General features: G+C 46.6%; 3 protein-coding genes across 5 annotated transcripts; 1 reads left to right on the top strand and 2 right to left on the bottom strand.

Annotated features, from left to right (window-relative positions):
* The first annotated feature begins 6309 nt into the window (after positions 1–6309).
* Positions 6310–7750, top strand: LOC131261219 (queuine tRNA-ribosyltransferase catalytic subunit). The gene has a single exon (XM_058263189.1). It carries the CDS (start codon positions 6359–6361, stop codon positions 7661–7663), a length of 1305 nt encoding a protein of 434 aa, XP_058119172.1. The 5' UTR covers positions 6310–6358; the 3' UTR covers positions 7664–7750.
* On the bottom strand, positions 7733–8618 carry LOC131261220 (coiled-coil domain-containing protein 25). The gene is made up of 2 exons (XM_058263190.1): positions 8455–8618; positions 7733–8395 (listed from the first exon to the last, which is right to left on the bottom strand). Exons 1-2 carry the CDS (start codon positions 8525–8527, stop codon positions 7842–7844), a joined length of 627 nt encoding a protein of 208 aa, XP_058119173.1. The 5' UTR covers positions 8528–8618; the 3' UTR covers positions 7733–7841.
* A 273-nt stretch (positions 8619–8891) lies between these two features.
* LOC131261500 (G-box-binding factor-like) lies at positions 8892–12651 on the bottom strand. 3 transcript variants are annotated; one of them, XM_058263552.1, is made up of 6 exons: positions 12208–12651; positions 11833–12096; positions 11108–11765; positions 10875–11035; positions 10463–10587; positions 8892–10403 (listed from the first exon to the last, which is right to left on the bottom strand). In XM_058263552.1, exons 1-6 carry the CDS (start codon positions 12470–12472, stop codon positions 10248–10250), a joined length of 1629 nt encoding a protein of 542 aa, XP_058119535.1. In that variant the 5' UTR covers positions 12473–12651; the 3' UTR covers positions 8892–10247. The 3 variants fall into 3 exon arrangements, with proteins under 3 accessions (XP_058119535.1, XP_058119536.1, XP_058119537.1); XM_058263553.1 differs by having other exon boundaries at positions 11114–11765; XM_058263554.1 differs by having other exon boundaries at positions 11162–11765.
* Positions 12652–15022: the final 2371 nt, after the last annotated feature.

Below are 15022 nucleotides of genomic sequence, written 5' to 3'. Positions count from 1 at the left end.
AAGTCAATCGTTGTTTACGCTAGAAAACCCATGATTCCAAAGGAATTTTAACGATGTAAAGTTAAGGGACATTATCCGCAGAAAATGTTCACAGCTAGAACACGAAGTCTTTACAAAGAACATGCATAAGTTGACAATTACAAGCTGTATGCCACAAGCAACAATTATGAACGATTGCACTAAACAGGTTCTAACCATGTCGAATAGCTTATCCACAACTGCATAAGGTTGTGTCTTATGCGTTGGGTATCTATCTTTGGGCAAAGAATGTAAAAGATGCCATAATAAACCTCATCAAGCAAAACAAAACTGGTTAACATACGATCGCAACCCCACCGGACGCAAAGGTCATAAAAATTAGCACTTTAAATGGCCACTTGAAGAGGAGGTAGTTTGTGTTTGCTCAAAAGAGCAGCTCAAGAAGAAAATAATCTGGAAGGTTCGACGTACCATATCACAATCGCAAACAACTTCTCGCGAGTCAACAACTCGTTTATCACATCTAGCACGGGCAATATAGATGGTGCCCCAGTGTTGCAGTGTCCTACTCTGTGACCACGTTTCATCCCCGGTCCGAAGGCATCTGTGCTCTAGAGGAAACTATCGGTACTTTTTGGTTGTACAGTGAAACCGGCGTTAAATCAACCAACAAAAATAATTATCTTCCGGTACATCTGTTCAAATCATTCCTACGATTACTCTAGCACGATCATTACTGATACTATCTTTTTGCTTCTTGAGCTCCAAGGCGAGCCCCCGCAGAAAGAAAAGAGCATCAAAGAGTATTGCACCGAAGCAGAAGCAAACAAACAGTTCTTTCTTCCTCCAACCGATCATGAACGCGAGACAACAACTGCAAGAACCAACTCAAGCATTTCCATCTGAGGAACGTGATCGTTCTTCGCTTTGTTCCCATGGCAGACTGCATTTCGCGTGCATCGAACGGGTGGAAAAAAAATCCCACTCCCCGGGAGGCCATCGTCTTGCTTTGGCGAAAAATTTACGCATAAAGAGCACAGAGTTGGCGAAGAACAACACACATAAATGTGCAATTATAAATCAATGTTCCGTTTCACGGACCCGGCTGCACACTGTGTATATGGGGGCCCAGTACCATAACCTCTCCCACTGTTCTTTAGATTGCGGTTGGACTGGAAAAATTGCAGAGTGCACACGAAGGAAAAACGGGTTTGGGAGCATAAACAACAAAAAAGCCAAAACAGGTTTCAATACCAGGGGATGGGTCGGTCATGCTGGGGGGCTCTTCCGGTGGAGTTTACGAAGGTGGTTCAGTAGCCCCCGTATCAGGTGAAGATGCTGGTGTTATCTTCTTCGATCGAAGGGAGCGAACCATGACCAAATTAAGAGTAGTGTAAACCTTCACCGGGTTTGGAGTACGTCCCTGGGTTTGAAAAAGAGGCTGCCCTTGAATAAGTGCAAGAAAACAAAGCAGGCTATGGAGATAAAAATAAACAATTAAGCAGGACTTCGCGAAAACAAAACCAAGGTTGCGTGTTGTGGTAAGAAATCGATTGGAATCGCGTTGAATGTCGTCGGTAAGAAAATAACCGGCCAACACCGGGAGCGGAAGAAACGTTTGCTAAAAGCCACAACGTAACGCGAGTAACGTACGGAGTGGAGGGCCATTTACCACCCCAATCCCCGTCGTCCAAATCGAAGATTGTGGAATGTTCCATAAGGAGGACACACGCCAACCAAAGCGTAACACGGCGGATGGTGGAAGAAAAGGTAAAATACCGCTAATACTTAATTCAATCGTCGATGAAAACAACACGCAAACCAAGACGGTCGGTGCTGGGGGTTGTATTGTTTTTCCCGGGTGTATTCGTGGCCTACCTGGTGGCTCCGGTTGATGGCTGACGCGAGCGAAGCATAATCTGGCCTTTGTATTTTGCCACTCCGCAACAGTGGCTAACATGTTTCGCGAATGGCAGGGAGGTTAAACTGCATTCAAATAGTTTATTCCCTTAAAAGCTTCTTAAGGCTACAGAATGCGGCATAACACAACTGCATAGTAGAATTTCTCTTTATGCAAATTGCTCGCTGCCTTCACTATGAAACAGGGAGCCAAGCATAAGTGGATTAAAATACCGGTACAGTATCGAACAGGAGCGTGCGTTGGGAGCTCAAAAACACAAGTATTCCTCACAATGCAAATCGATGGGAAACCACCGGTGAACCTTTCGCAAAGGGCCTTATGGGGTTTCTTTTCAATCGATAATTTTTATGTCACTCGGACGTATCGTGTGAACTTTAAAATTACCGCCGTGCTTTTGTCAGAAAGGAACATTGAGCAGACACATGGAGCGTATACTGCTATCCTAGTCCCATGCGGATCAGTTTGTCTTTTTTTGAGTTTGTCCACGGTCTATTGCGCAATAATGAGGTTATTAGGAATCCTTTTTGGGTGTAGGTTGCCTGCGAATTATGCTTTTTGCCTTTTTTTCGCATTCACGTCCACGTTTTCTGAGATGTTTTCAATAATATATTGAACGTTCACTGGAAAGTTTCTTTGTCATCGGATAACCGTTCCTAAGATAAGGCACGAGTAGGCCATGCTTTTTTTAAGAAAAAAAAGACCGGTGAAAGAAGGGACCAAAAGTCCCTAGGAACGAAAAGAAACCCCATCCAAGCCGGCTAGTGAAATGTTAAAAAAAAAAAAAAAAACAATTTAGCCCAACCGGATGGCAAGCAAAAGGGAAGGGTAACGAGGGCCCAGTCGAACACGGTGATGCGAAAAATGAGGTCGAACCGCTTCCTCTCTCGCACACAGCCAAACGAAAACTCCACCCGGCATCGTACCCTCCCCCTTCTACCACTCCAAGGGCGCTAGTGACCTCCTTCGGTATGCGCCGTTTGCATGGGGTGTGTGGGCATTTCCATAGTCGGTGCATCAATCCGTATGTTGTTCGATGTGATGGGAAAAGGTATGTTTATGTTCGTTGGGGACACCAATACCAATGTAAGCAAGTGTCCTCCACCTACGCAATTCTGCTGGCGGATGTAGCATAAGAAAGGTGCTCGGCTATTTCCTCCATTTTTCCCACCTGGCGCGGGTGGCTTCGCTTCCAGTGCCTGTATGCGTGGCTGAGTAAATGCGAATTGTTGTGGGCTACGGGAAAAAATTCAAACATAAATAATCAACCATAGAGAAATAGGAAAATATCTATTGCAAACAGTAAGAAATCGTATTCGCTTAACCCATACACAAATACATCCAACACAGCACGCGGTGGTGTTTCCACGGCACGCTCGGTCCTGCGCCGTACGGCATTCGGCATCGTACGATCCGCTGACCATATTCGCGCGCGCGGACTACGGACCGGCAAAGGCGGCCAGTATGATTGCGTCGTGGTTACCGGTTATCCCGACTGATGGTGGTGGTTGCTGTTGAGCGGTACGCACACCGGGCAGCAAGAGTTTATCGAGGCCAACGTCGGATGATGGTTTTGCTGCTGCTGCTGTTGTCGCTTCGTGAGGATTACAACAACATGTTGCGGTAACTTTCCTTTGCAGAAAGAGAATGTCTGCCGACCGGGTCCGACAGTCGACCTACAAAAGCTGCAGCGAATTTGCAATTGCATAGCTGCACTCTTTTGTCGCAGCAGTCGATAATCAATGACGGTTTGCGGTGGGGTATAGAGTTGCACAAATCGAAACAACGTACCACGAGGGGGGATTTCCCCAGAACCGCCTCCTTTGTTGAGGATTTACTTGTTCACAGAAATGATTCAACCGAGCTGATGACGGACCTGTTTTGTTCTCGTTCTAATCGCACATCTTGAGGGCGAAGGAAATGACGTCGGCATCGGACCACTTTTTAGTGAACATGCGACCCATGACGGTGCTTCGAAGTAGCGAACTGCAGCATAGATTAAAACGAATTGAAATCTTAAATCCCCATACGATATACGGTACACTACACCGACCATCTCCACACGGCTCATCTATCCACCCCTCCGGGGACCACAGACTGCGTGCGTTTGTGCAAGCAAGGATCATGTAACACATTTTTGGGATGCTTTACCCAAACGCAGGCGTAGGTATTTCCGAACCATACGAGGGAGATGATCGCTGCTTACGCACACGGGTTTTATTGTGGGGTTATTCAGCGGGATCGATCGAGGTGATCGAAAATGGAAAAAGAACAACATTTACCCTTCGGTGCGAGTCTATTTTTACTCAAAACCGACCCGAGCCGGCTCAATAAAGAGCATTTTTAATCCATTTGTTAGCTGCTGCAATGGTTGCAAACATTTTTTCCTATTTCCCGGTACCTTTGATTATGACGGTGTTTTCTCTGATGACGTTTCGATATGCCAACACCTAGAATCGTTGGCCAAAGATTGTTCCGTTCACCACCGGGAACACCTTTTCGCGCTCCGTCTCTTTCTCGCCCTATCCGCGCTTCGATGAAACGTCAAAACTGAGGCGAGGTCGCAAACGACCGTCTTCTTTCACCAAAAATGTGATGTGAATTTCGCCGCTGCTGTTGGTGCCTCGCGGTTCCGTTCGATTGAAAATCCGGCCACACGGGCAGGTGGTACTTCTTGCGAACGTGGATGATGGTGGTAACGATGTAGGATGAAAGCACTTTCCCTCCGCTAGCACACAAGAAATGTTCACACCGCGCGTACACTGCACCGGTTTCGCTAAAACTCTTCTCACTGCCTGTTACTGCCAAACCTTTTGGAGGATGCAACGCGTTTTTTAACCTCCTTCGGGTAGCATATCTCCGTTTGCTTACTTTTCGCAAGGAATTTGATTCCACTCCACTTTGGGCGAATACGTCGCAGAGCACGGAAACGGAACGCTGGTTTCACGGAGCAGAAAGCCTCATCATCAGTAAAGCGGTGAAAGGTACGGTACCAATTTTGCACAATTTTCTTATTTTCGTTAGCACACAAACAAACCACGCGTACACGTAGTCCACCTTTGAGACTTTGGTAAGGATGAATAATGAATTGGCGAATAAGTACCGTTCTATTTCTGTTTTCCACGAACCACTTAAGAAGACCTTTATCTTAACTAGCGTACACAGAACGTAATCCGTTATCAGATGATGCGTGTTTCATTTGCCAGCATTTCCACGTTGACGACGGTCTAGCAAGCGACTGACAGCAAACTGCTTAAAGTCTGCAGTCGGATGCTTGCAGCAGCAAAATACGAGAGGAAAAAGGTGTACTCTCTGAGAATACGAGAACGAGAGTGAGAGAAAGAGATCTCATCTTGTTTTCGCAGCACTGCATCATTTTGTTTATTGACTCATGTTTAGGTAAAATAATCATTTGTCACATCGTTTGGGTGTAGAAAGTCATTTTCAGCCATCGAAGTACACAGTATTCAATCAGATTCTTCATTTGTAATGCAATTTCATTGATGAATTACATTTTTTATCCCAATCCCGAGCGTACACGTTTGCGAGAAGCGATTTCAAAAGGCACACGTGTCCTCGCTCGTTTTTGCCGTTCTCTTTCTCTCCGACAAAGAAACAAACTCCCCTTCTCTCTCGCGCTCCCCTTTTCCCATTACTCTCCTTCCAACGTATGCTCGCGGTTCAAAACAACCAACCAATACGAGGGCACGAAAATAGTGGCGTGATTGCTTGCGTCACCTTTTGCTCTCTTCTGCGTATCAGAGCGGCGCGCGAGAAAAAAGCGGCGTGGCACGCGTGATTGTTTACGTTTTGCTGGCGTGCCCGTGACTCACGAAAACGCCACGCCGCAAACGGAAATCCGTCGTTTCAATCAACCGAACCATAACAGCGAACGATTGTGTGTAGCACTTTGGAATGATTGAATCATCCGATGGAAAGTACCCCTGATGATGAATTCCGCGTCTAGATAACGTGCGAGCTGCAGAACCGTTGAGGTGGCGCATCGGATCGATTTGATTGCAGTTGACAGATGCCCCGCGGTGTGACAGCTGGCATTTCAAACCCGTTTTTGGTGCCGAGTTCGAGTTTGCTAAACCATTTGTATTTTAATTTAAAATTATGCTTTGAAAATCAATCAATCAATACCCTTCTTCTATTTTTTATAGTACTTTTTACGCAAGACATCTTCAAACCATTATTTCCTGGGGAATGGAGGACATGTTCATTCGATTCTGATATGTCGTATAATTTTGTTTAAGGTTTTCAAAATATTCTCGTTCAATAATTCAATTGAAATACACGTTGATACTTTGCGCAACGGTTTCACTGACAACATAACAAAATATTTTTGAAACGCAACTGACAATGCCGGTTCTGTCAAATGTTTGCGCAATACAGAAAAAAACCACAAATGCTACGCAGCTGGCACGAATAAAATTGCCGGGCGTTCTGCATCGCTGGATGTTTACGTCGCAAGTAAAAACCGCAGCTGCATCTGGTTTGCACGTGTCAGCGCGCCTACTTTATTCTAGTAAAATGGCATCGACAATGGCAGCGCAAGTAGCTACGCCGGTAAATAGTGAAGAAGCAAAGAAAGGTCCGCCGTTGCAGTACCGCGTGTCAGCGAAGTGCAGTGTTACAAAGGCACGAGTCGGTGTAATGACTGTGCGGCACGCGGATGTTGACACGCCGGTGTTTATGCCCGTCGGAACACAGGGAACCCTGAAGGGAATCCTACCGGATCAGCTACTCGAGCTCGACTGCCGGATAATGCTGAGCAATACCTACCACCTAGGTATGCGGCCCGGTACGGCGGTTCTGGAAAAGGCGGGCGGTTTGCATCGTTTCATGGGCTGGCCCCGGGCACTGCTGACCGATTCCGGTGGCTTCCAGATGGTGTCCCTTTTGCAGCTGGCCGAGATTACCGAGCAGGGCGTAAAGTTCGAAAGTCCGTACGATGGTAGCGAGTGCATGCTGACACCGGAGCGCAGTATGGAGATACAGAATGCCATCGGTGCCGATATCATGATGCAACTAGACGATGTTGTCAAGACAACCACAACGGGGCCACGCGTCGAGGAAGCAATGCATCGGACGATCCGCTGGCTGGATCGAAGTATTGCTGCGCATGGACGAAACGATGACCAGAGCATTTTCCCGATCGTCCAGGGAGGTTTGCAGCCGGATTTGCGGCGGGTTTGTTCCGCCGAGCTGACTAAACGTGATACGCGTGGATTTGCTGTCGGAGGACTGAGTGGAGGCGAAAGTAAGGACGAGTTCTGGCGAACGGTTCATCTGTGCACCGATTTGCTGCCGGAGGATAAACCACGCTACCTTATGGGGGTCGGCTTTGCGTCCGATCTTGTCGTGTGCGTTGCGCTAGGAGTGGACATGTTCGATTGTGTGTTCCCAACGCGGACGGCCCGTTTCGGATGTGCCTTAACACGGGCGGGGCAAATCAATCTTAAGCAACGTATTTTTGCGCACGACAGCCGACCGATCGAGGAAGACTGTGACTGTTCCACGTGCCGTACGTACACCCGAGCGTACCTGCACCATATTGTGACCGTGGAACCGGTCGCTTGTAGCATCGTGAGCGTGCATAACGTGGCATTCCAGCTGAAATTAATGAAGGACATGCGAGACGCCATTCAGGAGGATCGATTCCCGGAGTTTGTAAAGTCGTACATGGCCATTAGATTCCCCGACAATACAGTTCCTCAGTGGATTCGAGAGGCCCTCGCTGCCGTCAACGTCAGCCTTTAAGAACAAAAATGGTCATAATTTATTACTTAACCACTACCAAAACATTCAATGAATAAACCAGTCTTGTACTTATGTGATAAAGTCAACCACTGATCGCAGTACCGTTTTTCTTAACCAAACAATCAATAATTTATTAGTTGGACCGCTCCCGCGTGTCCCTTTCTTGCCGCGTTCCAACCTACATAAACTCGTCCGACTCATTCCCGGCGTCGTAGTTGGTGTTCATATTTTCTGGTTTCATCAGCGAATTGTAACTCCGCAGTTCCGCCTCCTCCTGGCGCCGCTTCTGTTCCTCCTTCTCCCGCTCTCTTATCTCATGTGCGGCCCGCTTCTTATCGGCGCGCTCGAGCGCATCTCGCTTTTCGCGTTCGGCGCGGAAATCGACAGACTCCTCGCGTTTGGTTTTATTGAGCCGGTTCATAATCTCGTTACTACGTTTCTCGACCCGAAACTTGCGTACCTCCTTGTCTCGATGGAACGAAACCTGACCAACCTCCATGGCGGGTGTTTTCTTCAGATTTTCCCACATTGTGTACACAATGTCCACGTTGTTCATCTTGTTGCCGTTGATGCTGTTGGCCTTCACGAGCTGGCAGGCATCCTCCAGCACGGTCGAAGGGATGTCGTCGAGCGTTTGACCTGGTCCAAGCCGTAGATACACGTGCGCCGAGGACACTTTGTCCACGTGAAACCACACATCTTCCGGCCAGCCCCATTTTATAAGATCTTCGTCTAACGATCGAAGAAGGAAGAGTGAGTTTCAGGCAAAACAAATGTGACAACAAACTTACTTTCGTATTTGTCCAATCCCATGAACAACGTCACCGGTGGTTGAACGACATTGCTAGTGAAGTAAAATACCATCGTGAGTCTTGAGTTTTTGCCGTTTTTACATTCCGCAATCGAAAAGAAAAGTGTTTTTCGTAGGTCTCACTGCACACAACCGGTATTTGACAATCTGACAGAAACAAATCGCTAAAGTTGATGATCTGACGTACACCAAGGTACTTGAAGGCAAGGTTCAGTCATATTCGATTGTTGTTACAAATCGATTGTCAAACCCTTCTTGTGTACAAGAATTTGTTTCAAAGTTTTTTCTCGCTCAACCATATTCGAATTAGCCGTTTCTTTTTGAGGAAATAAAATAACGCATGAAACAGTCGTTCTTGGACGCATCAGGGCTAAAAAGAATGTAACAAATATAGTGAACCATAACTAAAACACTCAACTCATCAATTCATCTTATATTTTCAAACTATTTTTGACTTATTTCAAACAATTCATTTCACTACATCCTGTTTTTTCCCATCTTTTCTACCGTTCCACAGATTCTGCGTTTGGTCTTTCCAGCTTAAACATTTAACGTTTTCCTTCATATGCTAAGCAAATCCACATTTATCGCGTTATCCAACGTTTCCTAATAGTTTTCTACTGCTAAAGAAGAGATTCCGGCGAGAAGGAATACAATCAACTTTTCGTTAGAGTTTAAGTACGCGAAACTAATCTTCTGCCTTTCTGGGGCAAGAAAATGGAACTAAAAGCATTTTTGAACGATTTATTTGCTGTCTCCTGCCTATCCGGCAATGGGTGCGAGTTTTGCGGCGGGTCGAGCCAAAAAAGCACCCCACACGTTTGGCTATCGTTTATACATTTTTTCCCGACAATTAAAAGGTGTTCCTTTTCGTCACGTGTGTACTTTAATTAATTTATCTGAGTTTAGGATCCGCTGTGCCGTCTGCTACCATCTTGTATCTCTGAGAAGATTTAAAGAGATCCAGTTCTACATAGTATGAAAGTGTATTGCGGATTGTATCAGTCTTGTCTTAAACACATTTACATTTCTTTTGTATGGGGAAGGGGAATTGGATTTTGCCGGTGGCTTACGTGATATTTCGGATATCTTTTACTACGCGCATTTTTGCAGGTGTTCAAGATTTGCCTACGCTACGACGGTCGCTACTGATGAGCCCGCGGACGTTGCGAACCATTTAATGATATTCAATGCAAATCGATAAAGTACATTTAATGCTACAAATACTCCTGCCAAAGCCATACTTAATTGTATTTCAAACAAATTTTGGAACCAATGTTGTCACCGAGACATTCCAGGGTATGTTTCACGAGACTAGAAATTCGATTCGCTGTTGATGTTTGTCAACTTTTTACTATTTCCATCGTGGCACCATCGTTGCCCTTCTTGGCAACTTTTCTTTTTTTGGCTAAGGAATTGTAAATTTTAAGCTAACAATTCGGAACCATAGCTCCTAACAAAGCGCCCCTGAAGTGCGAATCAGCGCCTTAAGCAAACCTAAAACGTCCGATCGATTGGTTTTGACTAGTTGACATATTTCCTATGACGGTCGCTCCAGCTTTGGGATCGATTTCGAAGCCTCCAACGATCATGTTACGAATACTGCGGGAAACATTTTTCCACAACGCTTCATTTGCTACCGATTTTAGTCTACAGCCGAAAGATTGCGTCGTAAATTATCATAGCTAAGGATCCGAGCCTGCCGAAACGCGGGCCCGTCTAGGGCGGGCCAAGGCAAGGGGTGGTTTATCCGTGTCGCCTCCCTCGCCCTTCCTAGAGTGCCGTCCGTTCGTCGTACACCACCACCGCGTCCTGCTCGGTGGTCGCCAGTGGCAGTGCGGAGAGATTCTGCGAGCGCGACCGACACAGCGCAATGATGGCGGCCTCATCGTTGCGCATTCGATTGCGTCGTTTTTTGCTAAAATTTACCTACGGAAGATCGAATTATGAGACCAGACACTGCCACAATGGTTTTACCATTCCTGTACCTTTGCGTACAACTCCTCCAGGTCGTCCGCGTTCGATAGTGGCCGTTGTTTATTCTTGCCCCAGGAAGGTAACGATCGCGTCCGGTAGGAAGTTCCCGTTTCACCTTCACTTTCATCGTTGATCACTGGAAGCGTGGGTTAAGGAATGAAAATATGTTGAAACTTCTTAAGACAAACCCTTATTAAAAATGCAAAACAATATTTGTATAAAACGGTAAAAGAGTAAATGAGGCTCCATAACAACGCAATAACAACGATTCTCGTTATTCGCTGTGCAGATAACAAAAAAAAAAATAGATTTTACTATCAGGGATTATTTTCATTTTATGTTGATTAAGCAATTAATGAAATTGTTTCCCCTAAATTGACTAATTTTTTCTGAAACGGAGAGTGTTGGTAAATATGTTATTACCTCCACTGGAAGCGTAAAGAGGGTTGATCGCCCACATGGACTTGTGGAGCTGCGTGTGGACTAGCTGTGCCCCTTGATGATGATGGCTAGAGGATGGCTGATGGTGTTGATGCACTTGTTGCTGTTGCTGCTGTTGTTGATGATGCTGGTGATGGTGTTCCCTGCAGGGGAAAAAGATGGTTAGTTAGGGCGTTGGGTGTTACTGTTACTGTTTATATGATCGCTTCACATACCGCTGCTGTTGTTGTTGATGATGCTGTTGCTGATGCTGTTGATAGTGTAGGTACTGCTGCTGCTGTTGCTGTTGTGGCGAGGGGTGATGATAGTACTGATGTTGATTGTACGGGCTGTACTGCTGCCCATGGACATGATGTCCGTGATGCTGCTGGACATGCTGCTGCTGCTGCTGCTGTTGCTGTTGTTGGTGATGAAGCTGCTGATTGTACTGCTGCTGATAGTGAATGCACTGGTGCTGATGGTGCTGCTGCTGCTGTTGCTGCTGTGGTCCGTGGTGATGGTGCTGGGCGTACTGCTGTGCGTACTGTTGCTGCTGCGGCGAGCTGCCATACTTCACGTGCGCATAGTCCTGGCCTCCGCCGGAAGCCATGCTGCCACACTGCTGTTGCGTTCCGCTGCAGGTATGATGGGCCCCGGCAGCGGCAGCGTGTGCGGCATGGTGGTGTATCGAGCTGTTGCTTCCGCTGGCCACCGGTCCCGTGGGCTGGGCGGCGTGCGAGGAGGAACTGGGGGACTGGTGCGATGGCTGCTGGGTGGCGTTGGGCGGTGGAGGTGCACTGTACTGTGGTGGGCAGATGCCGATCGATAAGGGCATCACTAGTTGGTTCGAGTCACTGCTGGTGCACGATTTGGCCACGATCGAGCTCTGTGAAGCTGAGGGTAAGAAAACGCAATTAAAAACGCTCTATTTCAAACAACATGTTAAGGCCACGCGACCTACCGTTTCCGTTGTTGGCGGCGGTCGTGTAGTAGCTCGAGTTGAGTAGCTTTCTCGTACGGGGCTGCAGCCAGCAGCAGAAGAACAGTGTCGCTAGGATCAGGATCAGTATCACGACCGTTCCGATCAGTATTCCCCAGATCAGCGTCGGTAGGCCCCAGATCGACTTTGCCGCCGTGGCCTCAATCGGATACATTCGTGCGGTTAGCGTCACCGATTGCTGGTACAGTCCAGTGGTGGTGTTGAGCAGCAGTACATCCTCTGGCCCTGTGTAAGGTAAGCGACACAAGCGTTTCGAGTTAGTGAAGAGTTGTATTTGATTTTTTAGGAAGATTTGGCCGACCAAATGTTCGGTGATTCCTTTTTCTCCCCTTATACCTGGCAAGACCACGAAATCGTTCGTTTGTACAATGGTCGTCAGAGCGGTCGGTGGGGTCGTTAAGCTCGTTAAAGTACCAACACCGGACACTTCGCCCATCCCCACCGTCGCTGGTTGCGAGACGCCCCCGGATGGTACCGTCACGGGATAAACCCTCGCCTCGTGGAGTGCTGTCGTGCCGACCAGGCGGTCCAGCTTGTCGAGCAGACTGGCACCAGCTCCAGGCACCGACGCCATCGGTGACCGTGTGGTTGACGGCATCATTTGTCCAGCCGAGGCGGGTCGCCGTCGTAGTGGAGTTCAATATCTGGACCGCTTACACTAACGCGTGCGCACACTCTCACACGCGCACTCAGGACACAGGAATCACTTGTTGAATGTTCTTTGGCACTGAATCGAAAATAATAATCCCCAACGCGTTTGGCGCCAAGTAAAAAGCTTTACATCGAAGCCGGTGCGACGATTGTCTGTGTCTGTGGAAAACTTTCGATGAGAAACCTCCAACTGGCGGACGTCGATAGAGTTAGACCCACTTGAAGTTCGAAAGCCACACCGAAGAACAAACAACCGGACAAACACAAGATGAAAGTGAAACCATCACCAGACCACGATTCCGACCCGAGGACAAACAGCAGTTTTAACTCTCGCCAGAGTTGCAGATTCTTGCAGGGCCCATCCGGAAATTTGACCATCGCAAAACTTCTCCCGAGCACCGGAATGGAATCAACCGGGCGGAAATGAAAGAGGATGTGCTACGTTTATTATTGAATTATCAAACGTTCACATTGGTTGTTGTGCTCGTTTTTTTCCTTCACTTCACCCACTTAATTTTGGTTTGACTCCTCCGTCGTGACTTTGCGCGATGGGTTGTGTCACTCATGTCCAACTCAGAACACTGTAGCTACCCTTTTTCCCCAGCAATGATGGCCACCCCCTCCGCCACTCGATGGGACACGTTTTATGTTAATCGGTTTTACTTCAATTAGTGGTACACCTTTCCATGATGGCACTGGAAGAGCCGAACCGAGCGTGCAGCACAAACCACGGTCAACTCGTTGCCTAGGTCGTAATGTATCCGTACCGTACGGTTCAAATCGGTTGCCAATTTGACGGTGTCCGCCAATGGTAGTCTTGATTGAGCTTTACCCATTTTTTCCCCCGCAGGGCGGTAAAGACGGAAGCAATTGCCACGACCGACCGTCGATCACGTCGCTTGGCAGCCCCATTTTTGGACGAATGTTTGGTCAATGTTTTTGAAAGAGTGATGCGAGTGATGGGTGGCGGAATCGCATTCCATGCGTAAGAGTGAAGGTATTTTGGCGGGGACATTATTCTGTCCAGCGTTTCAAGCTTAGAGTCACGCTGGCCATCAACGACCAGCCCATGGATGGTGGTCAAGGTTTTAAGAGGTTGACGACTCGGTCCGTGGATATGTTAATTTCGTCAAATTTTTTAGAGTGAACTTTTAAAAATATGTTTTGTGTAATCTTGAACAAAGAGAATAATTTAAATATTGTTAGTTATTTTTACTGTTGCGTAAGTAAGCATTTTTACTGCCATAGATTGCTATAGAACTATGCTGTTCCAGACGATCAATTTAGTTTATGGGGGAAAGTATATTTTAATTAAAAATTGTTGCTAAGTTTTCCTCACAATAATTTTCTATTTATTATCAGTACACATACGGAACCAAAATATGATCCTTGCATACATTATCCAGGTATAGCAAAAATCCGTAATGAAAAACGTGATGATTGACATACAAATCGACCACTTTTAATCGAAACTTAATGAAATTGGTTTCGATACAGCACTCACCGCTCGTCTATGAAATGAAATGTTGTGTGGAAAATAATTGTTATGGAAGTACAAACCAACGCAGGGACAAAAGAACTACTGCGTGTACACGTGGTTATGAAATGTTTCTCGTTAATGGGGGGCTCATATGAGAAAGCTTCTTTTTACTTTTCTTTAAAAGAAAAATAAAATGATACCACACACCCGTCATGTGCGTGTTAAGTTGTATGCAGTTATTATCTTTTCACAACGAATGGAAAAGACAAATGCTTCCAAACCTTCACTCATGAATGTGCAACTGTGTCACATCTTATCGCTTGCTAGGAAGCTGTCTTCTGCCATCCGCAACCGGCCATTCTGTCTGAATCCTTGAATCCGTTCGACTTGCATTCCATTCTAATAAACAATGATTTCTGTATCTCAGACGTTCGAAATTTTCTTTCCGTGCAGGAATTTTCTGCCCTTTTTTTAACCAACCACAAAGCGACCATGCAAACGATATGCAGAATATGTCGGTTGCCTTCTTTTTGTTTTCCTTCCCATCAGCAATGTCTCTTTTCTCGCGTGGAATCGGCACTGACCTACATCTCGTCACACCGCAAAATGGGGGAAAAACGTGTGTTTGCAATGAAATGGTGGGAAAACTGGCAAAAGGATGGTATTTTCAAAACCAAAACACTCCATTCCACGCAGAGTGCCGGTTTGCATGGGGCAGGTGGTGGTGCATTTATTTTCCACACTAAAAAACTGGTGTACGCATCATCATAGCGGCACCTGAATTTTTGCTCCCTCCCATTTTGTAGAAATGGGGCCCGAATTAGCCCGACAACATTCTTTCAGCCATACACGCGCGGGGTTTCTGCTGAACGTGCAACCACTCGAAACACCCTGAAATAAGCGAAGTTTTCCTTTTCAATCTAGCAAATGTGTGTCAAACATTCAACGCGTCAGTGCAGCATCCGCGTGCCGCGTAACGGTGACACGATAACGATGAGAAAATCTTCTCCTCAAGCATGT

Source organism: Anopheles coustani, chromosome 3 (genome assembly GCF_943734705.1).
Source record: "Anopheles coustani chromosome 3, idAnoCousDA_361_x.2, whole genome shotgun sequence".
NCBI classification, from domain to species: domain Eukaryota; kingdom Metazoa; phylum Arthropoda; class Insecta; order Diptera; family Culicidae; genus Anopheles; species Anopheles coustani.
Note: the sequence above shows the minus strand (reverse complement) of the source record. Positions and strands in the feature narration are given on the sequence as shown.

Excerpts from the sequence above, each read along its gene's own strand:
- LOC131261219 (XM_058263189.1), top strand. The coding sequence starts at position 6,359 with ATGTTTACGTCGCAAGTAAAAACCGCAGCTGCATCTGGTTTGCACGTG.
- LOC131261220 (XM_058263190.1), bottom strand. The coding sequence starts at position 8,527 with ATGGTATTTTACTTCACTAGCAATGTCGTTCAACCACCGGTGACGTTG. Across the intron at positions 8,396-8,454 it reads GGGATTGGACAAATACGAAA|ACGAAGATCTTATAAAATGG; the intron begins GTAAGTTTGTTG and ends TTCGATCGTTAG.
- LOC131261500 (XM_058263552.1), bottom strand. The coding sequence starts at position 12,472 with ATGATGCCGTCAACCACACGGTCACCGATGGCGTCGGTGCCTGGAGCT. Across the intron at positions 12,097-12,207 it reads CGATTTCGTGGTCTTGCCAG|GGCCAGAGGATGTACTGCTG; the intron begins GTATAAGGGGAG and ends TACCTTACACAG. Across the intron at positions 11,036-11,107 it reads CATCAACAACAACAGCAGCG|GGAACACCATCACCAGCATC; the intron begins GTATGTGAAGCG and ends TTTCCCCTGCAG.